This window comes from Dipodomys merriami, unplaced genomic scaffold, assembly GCF_024711535.1.
Source record: "Dipodomys merriami isolate MVZ:Mamm:240054 unplaced genomic scaffold, mDipMer1.0.p SCAF_4, whole genome shotgun sequence".
Classification (NCBI taxonomy): Eukaryota; Metazoa; Chordata; class Mammalia; order Rodentia; family Heteromyidae; genus Dipodomys; species Dipodomys merriami.
The window spans coordinates 67,340,289-67,353,089 of record NW_027205603.1 but is presented as its reverse complement, the minus strand read 5'-3'; the positions used below and the strand labels follow the sequence as shown (position 1 = coordinate 67,353,089).

The 12,801-nt window shown below is 31.1% G+C and overlaps 1 protein-coding gene across 39 annotated transcripts in view; it reads right to left on the bottom strand.

Annotated features, from left to right (window-relative positions):
* Rims2 (regulating synaptic membrane exocytosis 2) overlaps positions 1-12,801 on the bottom strand; it is a 427,098-nt gene that overhangs the window by 227,155 nt on the left and 187,142 nt on the right. For all 39 annotated transcript variants that reach the window (XM_069991192.1, XM_069991193.1, XM_069991195.1 and 36 more), the window contains one exon: positions 1,662-2,587. In XM_069991192.1, the coding sequence (XP_069847293.1) occupies positions 1,662-2,587 (926 nt within the window). The remainder of the gene's footprint in view (positions 1-1,661; positions 2,588-12,801) is intronic.

Genomic DNA, 12,801 nt, shown 5'->3' with positions numbered 1-12,801 from the left:
TCTTTTCACTTTCATTGTTGGTTTGTTTTCTTCTATTATTTTATTTTTGTTAGTGATTGGGTTTAAACTTAAGAAATTATGCTTACCAGGAAAGTACTTTACCATTTGAGCCACATCCCCAAGCCAAACTCTTGATACTTCTTTTTAAATCACATTTCTTGTTTTATTCAAAATAGGGAGTGTCCTGATTCCTATTTTTTAACTGATTCTATTCAATATGGTATAAAAGTTAACTCTATAATATTTTATATCTAGATGCCTTCCTGAATTCCTTTTAGATTCCTTTCAGTGCTTTTTAAAAAACAAATGGGCTAAACACCAAATACTATAATAAAATTGGCGAACAAAGAAAGAGGAAGGTTGGGCCAAGGGATTCAGGTTAGATACTCACCTATCTGGTGCATTTTGTCTTAAACCAAAATAGACTCCATAAAGATTAAATAGTCAAAAAGTGGTAAAAATAACAAAAATAGCTAAACATTCATTGATTTGAAGGTGAAAGAGGAGTTTATAAGAAAAAAAATAATGGGGAAAATCAACAAACATGCAAAGATGTAGCTGTCTTCAATTCTGCATTTCTAAATAATCAAATATGAAAATAGAAAATAAATGTGAAAAATAACAGTTACATGTCATAAAATCCTAATATATAGAGAAATCTAAAAAATTAATAAGAGCAAATCTATTAAGAAAAATAGAAAGAATAATTTAACCAATGATTCATAAAGACATCATATGTCAATACGCATATAAAACATTCAACCTCAAGATCAAATTTAACTTAAATTGATAATGAGAGGACATATTTTGTAGCCTATTCAACTTTCAAGAATTTGATGTATTGAAATGAAAAGCTTAATCACTTCTGATAGGATAGAATAGAATGTTAATATTTTTGGAAAACAACTTGGAAATCTGAATTCCAAATTTCCAAATTTGGAAAACTGAACTCAAGTTTTAGAATCCAAAGAGAAAATATATATTTCTGAAAGACTCAGAGAAATAGGCAATAATTATATATAAAAATAACTTATATTATTTACATTAGCAATTGGAAGCAACTACTACAATGCCTGAAATAAATATTTAGAATGTAGTACCGTCTTATGATAGAACACTAATGAAGCCATTTAAACACAATTCTAAATACCTAATGGCTTGAAACAAGACTTATTGTATAATATCAATTGGAAATATTAGGACAGAAAATTCTACACAGAATTATCCAATTTTATAAATATATAAACTATATTGTACGGGAAAAAAGGATGAGAATATAAAATTTTAATGATGGCTATATCTGAAAAAAAGAAAAATGGATAAATGTATTTTCATACTTTATACTTTGAGAAATGTTTCTATAGTGAACATATTTTTATTTTTATTTGGAGACATATAAATAAGTGTTAGATTTAACACTAGACCTACTAACCATTGTTTTAATATGCCACTGAATGATACAAGAAAATTTTCAGAAATAAAAAGGCTGGTTTTTTTTTAAGTAAAGTTTCTTCCACATGAACAACACCTGAGATTTTCCTTGTATCAATACTATTCAAAAATTTAAAGGGAGATACACTATTTAGCTATTGAAGGTTTACCAGAAGGACAACTTAAAAAGAAAAGCTTTAAGAACAAAATATATGAGGCAGAGAGCTTACCTTTTTCACTTACACTCTCACTTTCAATCTCAACATCATCACAACTTGTATACTCAGGTGTGGAAGCCAATTCCTCCTCTGAACTGCTCAGTGAAACCTGGCGCATTTTACCCCCTTTCTTTGATTTATGAGGCTTTGGTGGTGGAGGTCTCACTGATTCTGACTGGTCTGAACTCAAAGAATCATTCCTTAACATCGTTTCCATTTTTTCACGTTTCGTTTTCCTTACTGCCGAGCTGGGATCTAAGTGATGTTGCTTCCTTAGTGAGTCGGTTCGTCTCATATCTGGTCTATCGATGGGTATTGGACTCCTCCGAGGGGTAGGGGGACTATGATTTGTGGTCCTTTGTGGGTAAGAACTTTGTCCCTGAGTCTCTCGAGTTCTTTCCATTGAATAAGATCGTTGATTTTCCATCACAGCTCTACGTTCAGATGTAGATCTTTGCCTTGATGTTCGGTCCACTCTTAATAGAGAAATCCTGGAATCTTCTAGTTCAGCATTTGCCAAAGAAACATCACTATGCCTTCTTTCATGCCGTGCTCGGGACACTTCAGCGTGAATCCGCATTTGTTCTTCATAGGGTTGCGGCTTTACTGGATACCGGGCCAAATTTGGATCACTCCTATAGCGAGCTTGGTACTCCTCCTCTCTCCTTTGTCTTTCATATTCATCTCTGCTCTCCACGTCCTCATCATCTATAATGTATTCTTTGGAATGCCTATGACTTCTCCTGTTGGAGTCTCTATAATTTAAATGATCAGATTCTTCATAAAACTGAGGTTCATGTTGAGATCGTCTATCAGCATAATCTGATGGAGATCTTGGCATTGTGCTGTCTGAGGGAACATACTGTGAATATTCTTCTCTTTCTTCCCTTTGGTCGTATCTTCTATTCTGATCTCTGGACACTGAAGGACTTCTTTTCCTAAGTAACAATGAGAAGTTCAACATTTAAATAATTTTTTCATTTTATGATTCACTACCAGATTAATGGAAAAACTCTTTTATTAATTTTAAAGATATACCATAACAGCAGTTTAGTAAAACTGATCTTATTCAAGCCAAATGGTAATTTAAAAGATTACTGAGATTTCACTAATACATTAGATATACTTAAACTTCAAATTAAATGACCAATATCATATTCTGTTGCTATAAAGTTTTTATTCTAATATCTTTGCCTACTATACTTCAATCTAAGTGTTAGTAACTTAAAGATTTCTGTCCATTTTTTCTATTTCCAACATGATATGAAAGTTAGCTAATAACATAGTCACGCCTAATTGACTTATCTCTAAAACTGAGTACTTTCCTAGACTCATCATTCATTCCTCATCTCTCTATATTACTGCTAATACTGGTTCACTAAATCTTTATCTTGTTTCCAATCCCTTTTACTGATCTGGCAGTATTTAAATTTAAATAAATACCACAATAATTACTTACTACAAAAGCATATTGCAATTTTTATCCCATCTTCATTAAAATTAAGGCCGGTTTGGTGACACTGCTTTTTATATCTGACCCACTTTTTTTTTTTTTTTCTGTTGGTTGTGGGGCCTGAACTCTAGACCTGGGCACTGTCCTTCAGATCTTCAGCTCAAGGTTAGCCACTCTACCACTTGAGCCACAGAGCCACTTCCAGATTTTTCTGCTTATGTGGTACTGAGGAATAGAACCCAGGGCCTCATGTATGCGAGGCAAGCACTCTACCACTGAGCCACCTTCCCAGCCCCCTGACCCACTTCTTTACACAATCAAGTTATAAGTCATATGCTATTATGTTATTATTATAACTTACAAGTTAAGTTGTTAAAATGTAATAAATTATAACTTAATTTCTCAATATGCATCTCTAATATTGATATAACATTACAGATCTTACAATCACAAATAATCTATCAACAAAACATTAGCAATGTCCTCATCTCTAACATAAACTCAGATAATGTCAACCACTAGCCACAAAAAGCAATAGGATTATACTCTAGCAGATAAAAAAAGGTTTAGAGTAACTGCTATGAGAATTTTGTCAGAATGGGAACAAGAAATTAAAAAAAGGTAGGAAGCTAAAAATGTCCAAGATTTGACAGCTTAGTTATGAATTTCTTAGCCTTGTTTTTGAGAGGTGAATGAAAAAAGGGCAAGAGTAGAAAAAAGGTTAGAGTGGAATGACATAATCCGAAAAATCATTACTGTCCTCTCACTTCTCCTTGTTGCTACTGAATCAGCAATCCCTCATTGTTGAAATAGTCTACCAAAACACTAGCCATTAAGAGTTTGCTATAAAAACAGGTTTTTCCATCACCAAAACACTATCCATAAGAGTTTGCTATAAAAGCAGTTTTTTCCATCAGAAAGGGTTTTCATACAGAAATCAGAAGCTGGACAACTGAATGAACTAGAAGAATGAAGGCTAGGGAGTTCAGTGACAAGGAAGCATACAAAGCCCTGAAAATGGACATTAGATAGCAGCAATGAAGCCCAGGGGTCTTTGGAATTTACCATTAATGATCTCAACTGCTCATTGAATTAATTGTAGCCAATTAATAAGAGCTTCCTAAGAGTCACATCTACCCATATGACTGCTAAAAAGTATTTCTTGACAATAATGACTCATGTTATCTATTCATCCTTTCAAATCTCACCCAAGCCAAACCAAAGTAGATTCTAACCTGAAACCACAAAAGGAAAAACACACTAAATAAAAGAACTAGTCTGTCCTTTGATTATTTTATAATTCAGCAAATGGATGTGATTTTTTTCATGAACTTATACGTTCATATAAAACACTGAGAATGTAATTACGTTTCTTAGCTTTATGTGTTATAAAAAACTATAAACTTAATAATTACCAGTTTCTTAGATGTATAATTATTTAAGAAGATAAACTTTAAAAATATAATGACGATAGGGCATTTAAATTAAATTCAATATTATTAACCTATAAAACTATATATACACACATGTACATGTAATATACAATTCTTTTTCCTCTTGTCATGAATCTTATACAACTAAGGAAAAACCTCCTATGTGCTAGAACTATATTATAAAAAGAATACTAGAGCAAGGGGATCTGCATTTCTTAGAAGTACTTTTGCTATTAGCCAGTTATTGAGTCTATGTAGTCTTTTAATTTTGGGGAGTAAATGATTTAAAATAAAAATATTGTAGAACTTAATTCACACATTAATTAGACAAATATGCACTGCATTAAAACTAAACGCTTAAATATAGACTAGGAACCCACAAACAAATAAAATACTCTTTACTTAAAAAGCCGAATGATCTTAAAACCTTCCTCCAACTTTTAGGGACTAAGATTTTATAATATAATACCATAACAATGGAGTTGATTTGTCTAAATGAAGGTAAAGCATTAGGATTGCCAGCAACATATTTAACATTATAGTCAGTGTAATGTAAGTATTAAAAATTGAAGGAAACTACTCATATTTTTGAGGAAATAACAAATTTTTAAATGAATATGAATAAAGTGAATTTAGCGAGTCTTTTATGAGGATTATTATAAATAGAAAAATAAGAATAGTTTCTTCCTATTACAGAATTTAGTTCCAAAAGAAAGAATTACTAATTAGTATTTGGCAACCATGTAAGAACTATTTAAAAATCACATTTGGGGAAAATTAAATTTGATATTAAATGCAGGAATCACTTTGTTCTAGAGATTATGAAATATGCCAGAAGCATGTGAATCATAGTACACATGCTCATTTGTCCGAGATTTAAGTAAAAACAGAACAGTGTTTAAACATGAGATTTAAGTAAAAACAGAACAGTGTTTAAACATTGGAATGACTGTCACTGTTACTTAAACTAGATACAATTACTTAAAAATAGACTTTAAATTATAGTACGTTGTGGTGTATTAAAAACTGCTAGAAGTCAAGTTCAATTTCATTGTAGCATTGGCAAGCAGTAAAAATCTGCTACCAGTTACACTAACATTGTCCATCAAAATTTTCAGACTTCTACATTTCTTAGACATTATTTACTGTGTTTTCAGGAACTAAAGGAAATCCGAGTTCAAGTACTGTGATACCTAATTTATGTCTTTAATACAAGTCTTTATAAACAAACCTTAGTACTGATTGTTACCAGGTAGAACACATTTAATAGTAAAAGAATCTGTATATTTCTCTAAAGAATACTAAAGCGTTTTACAGTATTTTAACTCAGAAGCTATGACTAAGTAATAGAACAATTCACCTAGAATGTGACAATCAGTCCTTCAAAGACTGAAATTAAGAGACAGAACCCAAAGCATGTCTTAAAACAAAAAGTGTATTTGTGACTCTACATAGTATATTAATTTTTTACCCCATGGGTTCTATTAACTCCTATTTTCTAATATATTTATCAATACATATTTATATTTACTTTATATTTCCCTGGTATATATTTTATCAGTTTAACTATTTATCTTTATTCTAGACTGTAATAATTATTTTGTGTTTTGCCATATAATAGTGGCCCTAACAGAAACTTGTTAATAGAAAATCACGTTGTAAACATCCTAAATCTACTTTAATGAGTAGTATTTTTATTCATTGGTTACAACTTGCCATGGAGACTAATGATTCAATTTACTTCAAAATATTCTAGTTTATAACACATTATCTATCTATTCATAATAAAGGGAGTAAGAAATTCTACCAATTACTCTAAAATTTTCATGGCTCAAAATTCATACTGACTGATAAGAAAACCAAATAAGAAATTTGTATGTCCTAATTTAAGTCACTTTTTAAATTTTCCAAAGAGAGTCTCAAGTTTTCATATTGTATAGAAATATACCATATTTCCATTTTTATATTAATCAAATTTATTATTTTATTTTTGTGTTAACTATACTACTTATACTACTGTCCATATTTTTGGTGGTAAAAATAATCATCAAATAATCATCAACTCTGAAAATATAAGCAAGTACACATTTGAAAACATTTATAGGGACAATGAAAATTAAATAAGTTCTAGTATTCACATATTTTCAATCAGCAATTGAGGATATATTCAATTTTAAGAATGTTAATAATAGTGAAAGTAAAATTAAAGATTTAAATTCTAGTAATTTTGGCAAATTGAAATTTTATACTCTTACAATTAAATGTTAATTATATTAAAGTCTCTCATTCATAATCTTTCTTAGCATGAGTTTTTTTCATTTTATAAATAAAATCTCATAACTGATATTTGAAAAAAATCAATATTCCAGAAACATAACGTTTTTAAAGTATATAAATTACCAAATAAATGAAAATAATACAATTACACAATGATAGATAAGAACTCAAACATAATATTGCAAATAAATTCTAAAATTAAAGCTGTTCAAATATAGTGAAACTGAGGATTTAACAGAAATATATGATCCTGAAATACATGAAATAAATAGCTTCCATCCTTACTGTTAATACAAAAAGCTTTAAACAACCAAATTATATTTACCAAAACATAAAATAAATTTTACATATCTTGATTAATATGCAATGTTTTTCATTTTTTACCTTTTGTTCACCCAATGCACATCTGTCGAGCATGAAGCATCATGTTGACGAAAATACATCAACATTGTGCCAGGCAGTGCTTTCACGTAATCCTTCCAGCCCTAGCAAAACCATAACAGCCATCCGTAATCAGATGATCTGAGTCACTCCTTGCTTACAATCATTTGATTTCAAAACTCAATTACTAAAAAGTTACACATAAAGCAACACTCATTCAAGGCTGAAGTTATAAAAGTCTCTAGTGTCAGGCCTGTTACGGAAAGGTTATTCTTTAATGCTGTTACTGTGTGGCTGTATATAGTTTCAGGTCAAGGAAGAATGTACCCTGTAAGAAGGATTATGGTACTTAGCTGATTAGTGACTGGCAATACTGAACACCAAATGCAATCTAGACCCAAGGTCTTTCTGGACAATATAATTAAAAGTAGAAGCTTTAAAAACATGGCTTTATAAGCCATGTTCTCCCATATGAATTATAGTATTCCTAAAATTACAGAATTCATTATGTTTGTTATTGATCATTCTGCTGCATAGTTTTCTAGCTTTTTAAAATGGCTTTTATCATGAAATGTACAATAACACAAGACAGGCCTAGTCTGTAATTTCTTTTTAATTGTTCATAAGAAGTTTTCTAATTTATACTACAAAGTTAATGTTTCCATTCCCAAAAGTAGAAGCATCCATGTAAAGAATGAAAATGTATGCTTCATGAACGAAGAAGTTGATTAGACACTGAATCTATTTTATTTTAATTAGCGAACACTAATTGTACAAAGGTTTTGTTATATTTCCATATATGTATATAATGTGCTTTGATCAAATTAATTCCCCCAAATACTTTCTCATTTTCCTTCTTCCCCTTTTCAATCAATTTTAACAGGCTTAATTATTCCATTCATACATGCATATAAAGTACTTAAAGTACTTTATATCATATTTATTGATATCACCCTCTTCTTTCACTCTCCCATCCAAAAGAAAGAGCCCTATTTTACACTCATATCATTTTTTAGGTCTACATGCATGTATGAAAGAGAGCATATGATATTTGTATAGTCTGACTAATTTTGTTCAACTTAAGATAATGATCTCCAGTTCTATCTATTTCCTGCAAACAACATAATCTCACTCTTCTTTATGGACAAATGATACTCTAACAATCATTTAAATCTGTTACTTCAATATTTTACCACCTGCATACAATCATTAAAAAATTAAAGAAGGGGAAACAAAGGAGGAGGCTACAATGCTTGATAAGAAATGTACTCATTATCTTGCCCATGTAATTGTAACCCCTCTGTACAGTATTTTCACAATAAAAAAAATTAAAGAAGAAAGAGAAAAATATCAGGTTCCTTCCTATCAATAGCCAATTTTATAAATGTTAATATTTTACTTGTAAGACTTATATTTAAATGATTCCAAATGAATTCATGTAAAACTGGAAAAATATAGTACTTGAGGTGTGAGAAGAGACCAAAAAGTACTGTGCTATTTTTTTAGTCTCCCACATGTCAAGTTTAACTGAGGGTTTGGGAGTATTTTATAACACCATTCAATCATTTGTTCAGTATTTATCTACATAATTTCCTTCTAGAATTAAGTGTACAATTTAGAAGACTGGAGAACATACATACACACAAATAAAAACAAAGCAACTATTTAATCTCTCAGTTCCTAATACAAGACCTGTAGATTCTTAATTTGAAAAATAATAAAATTCAAAATCATTCATTTTCATAGAAATATTAGTGATGAAATTCAACCATTTAGACCTCACAGTTGATATGTCTGAAAAATAATTTTCCCAAAGCAAATTTTGATTCTTCTAAGCCACTAAGTCTAGAAAATTTAAGAAACATTATAGTCAATACCAGGATAGAAATTTTTCTCCTGTTTACTTTTCCTTCCATTTACCAGCTTCATGAGTTTACTTGGTAGCTTGTCTTCAAGTGTAGTACTGTTGCACTGCAAGCAAAATATAATTTATAAAATGGGAAATGCAGATAAGTGATTTAAGGAAAAGCAGCATTCTTTATCATGGTTCATGGCAATTCTTTCCTTTGTGCTCAAATAATTCATGAGGTAATCCTCTTGAATCTATTGGCTGAGTATCCAAAAACTTCCCACCACCTCAACGAGTAAAGTCACAGGCATTTCTCATGTGAACTTTCACAAAAACTTCCTAAATTGTTTTCCTGCTTCTACCCTATTCCACTGCAAGAATTTATGTCAGATTGTGTCACTTTTATCCTAGAAACCTTAGGGTAACTCCCTATTTTGCTTACAATAGAGATCAAATACCTTACAATTTTTATAGGATTTGTGTGCATTTTTCTCTGGTATCCTGTCTTTTAATCTTGTTTGCACTCTTGTGCTTTCATCTTAGGACCACCTTAGAGCCTCAGCCAAGAATGCTGTTCCTCCAAATAGTAGAGATAGGAGCTAGTTTTCCAGCCTATCTATTCCTATCTGTGTGCCTGCCCTTTCCCTCACTCCCTCTCTGACTTCCTTTCTAGCATTTTTTTAGTGGTTGTTTGAGACAGTATCTGTCTGAATAGCTCAGGGTAGCCTTGAATTTACAGTGCTTCAACTTATACCTCCATACTTCACGTTGCTGAGATTATAGACAAGCATCACAATACCCAGTGCCATAGACTTCTTCAAGTCTTCCCTTAAACTCCCAGTTTCTTAAGAGATCTACCCTGATCATTCTATTTAATATTTCAGTCTCCTCTTTCCCTCCCTGCACTCCCAACTTAATTCCCTTAAATAGTTTTACTTTATTTTATATATCACTTTCTAGTTAGGATTTTTAAATGTATCATAATTATCATCTCTTTTCATATGAAATTTACAAGCCCATTTCACCTATCCCAAAGACTGCCATACAAAAGATACTTAATATTTAATTGAGTAAGTAAATAACAATACATAAGCAAGGCATTTCTATACTATGTGCTAAAACTAACTTTTCCCTAATTACACAGCCTATCAACAATATAAATCCTATTTGTGTTTTCCCTTCAAGACTAAGCTTTAAAAAATCACATCAAATACTATGCTCAAAGGGAACTAGCAAAAGCTTTATGTAAACTTCAATGTGTAGGTCTCAAGAATAGCAATTTTTTTCACTCTTCTATTCTGGTGCTACTTAGTTGTTTTGTTAGAATGATTGGAGAATTTAGTTAACATTTAAAGATATATAGAGAAAATTGAACTGCTTACTATAAGGAAGGGTAAGGAATTAAAGAAAATTTATTTTCTGATAACAGAACATTAAGTATTTCTGTAAAATAGAGCAATAACTCTATTTTAGCCTATCCCTAAATTTTGTAAGAACATAACCACTAACTTTTATAAGAACATAACTAAATTAAATCCTTTTGAGAAAGTGATAGGTACAAAGAAAGTACTTGCCAAACAAGTCTATGATAACCAAATGATATAGAACTGATTGGAGCAACTGCCAGGACACAACAAAAACAAAGAAAATATTATAATTGATATGTGAGAAGCTAGATGGAAGGCATACACTTGTAATCCCAGTTTTGAAAGGCTGAGGTGTGGTATCTAAACTTGAGGCCAATCTCGACTATTTTTTTTAGTCGAGATTAAGTGAGACTTTATCTCAAAAAAAAAAAAAGACAAATAAATGTAGGACCCATTATTATACCAATATTTGGGGTAACTAGGAAAGGTTTTACCATGGTAATTTGTACAATTCATATACATTTAAAAGTGATGACAAAATGAATGACAGAAAAGCAAAATAGGCTATGTTGGAGTAGAAGGGCCAATGGAGGTGAATATGGTGGAAGGTGTGTGTGTGTGTGTGTGTGTGTGTGTGTGTGTGTGTGTGTGTGTGTGTTTAACAAAATTTGTTGAAATAGTTTAAAGCAGGGAGATAATGAGTTTGATAGAAATGCTTTGTATGCACATATGGCAATATTACCATTTAACTCCCTTTGTACAACTAATAGACTAGTAAAAGGTTTTCAAAAAGATAAACTATGAAAATTTTAATTAAAGAAGAAAATCAAGTTCATTGATAATAAAACTGCTAATACTAGCTCCCAATTTCCTATGAGTCCATTGCTACTACATTCATATAGCATTCTGTTACTACTGATTTTATAATTCTCTTAGTGCCAATTCCTCTTGGGTAAACTAGCTATTGTGCAAAACTGAAAAAAAAAACCCACAATTGTCTTCTTTGAAGTTACCACCACAGTCCTACTGTTAAAGTAGCCTTTTCACTAAAGACACTGTTTTGGGTTTGTTTGTTGGGGTAGGGAAGCATTGTTTTTTGTTGGTTTGAGGAGCGTATGGGAAATCCTCACTGTCTATTCTAACTGAAATATGGGGAAAGAATACAGAAATTGTAGAAGATTTGTTTGAAAACCCATTGGGTGTGAATACCACTTTCAGCTTCTATTCTAGAGTGTTACAGAACAACAATATAGCTTTCTGATTTCTTGGGTTTTTTTGCGGGGGAGGTCAGTCATGGGGACTGAACTCTCTGGGCCTGGGCTGTCCCAAGCTCTTCAGCTCAAAGCTAGAACTTTACCACTTGAGCCACACTGCCACTTCTGGCTTTTTCTGCTTATGTGGCACTGAGGAATCGAACCCAGGATCTCAAGCATGCAAGGTAGCATGCTACCACTGAGCCACCTTCCCAGACCCTATCCCTTATTTTTTAATTAATTAATTTATCTCAGTCCTGAATGTTGAAATAATCAATCATTCTCCCTAAATACTAAGACTGCAATTACATTTTCATGTCCTATACACCCTTGTAGAGTAATCAACAATACATACAAAAAAATCATAACATGAGTAAAATCTCATTTTTTAATCTTACACAGAACTTTTTGGTTTTATTCAAAACTATGTTAATCCAAAACTATGTTATCCATTCAGTTCTCATCTTATGAGTTTTCTGTGTATGTCTGCTTGTACACACACATACACAGGGGCATAAACAGCCCTATATAACACAATTGATCAATAGCTAGTGGTTCTAGGAATGTTTAAATCAACTATTTTCAGGACATAAGGGAAAGGAAGAAAATATATTCTTCTCTTAATTATAAATTAAAAGCTCTTTGTTCTAACTCTGTAGAACATACTTATACTTTAGGTAACATTCTTTTCTAATTCTAAAGAACCATCCTTACTACATGATCAAATTTTTAAAATATATTAACAATATACATTTCACAATCGTCAAAATAGAAAAACAAAAATTAATAGCCTATAATTATTATTAGCAATGTATTAAACATACAGAAAATTTATTACTATTTTAAAATATACCTTTCTGGCACTAATAGTACCAAAACAAAACTGATAAACTCTTCATTTTCCTTTTAATCTTTTGCCTTACTTATAAAAATAAAAATTTAATGAATACTAAAAGTTGTTCTGCAAGCATCTTTCCTTTATACCTCAATTTGTAACTATACATGTGACCAAAAATAACAATGTAAATCTATAAAATGCAAATTTTAAAAAAAAATTCCAAAACTCTAACAAACATTTACCTATAGTTACCAAAAGATTTCCTTAGTCAAAGGCAGTATCGATTTAACACACAAAAACA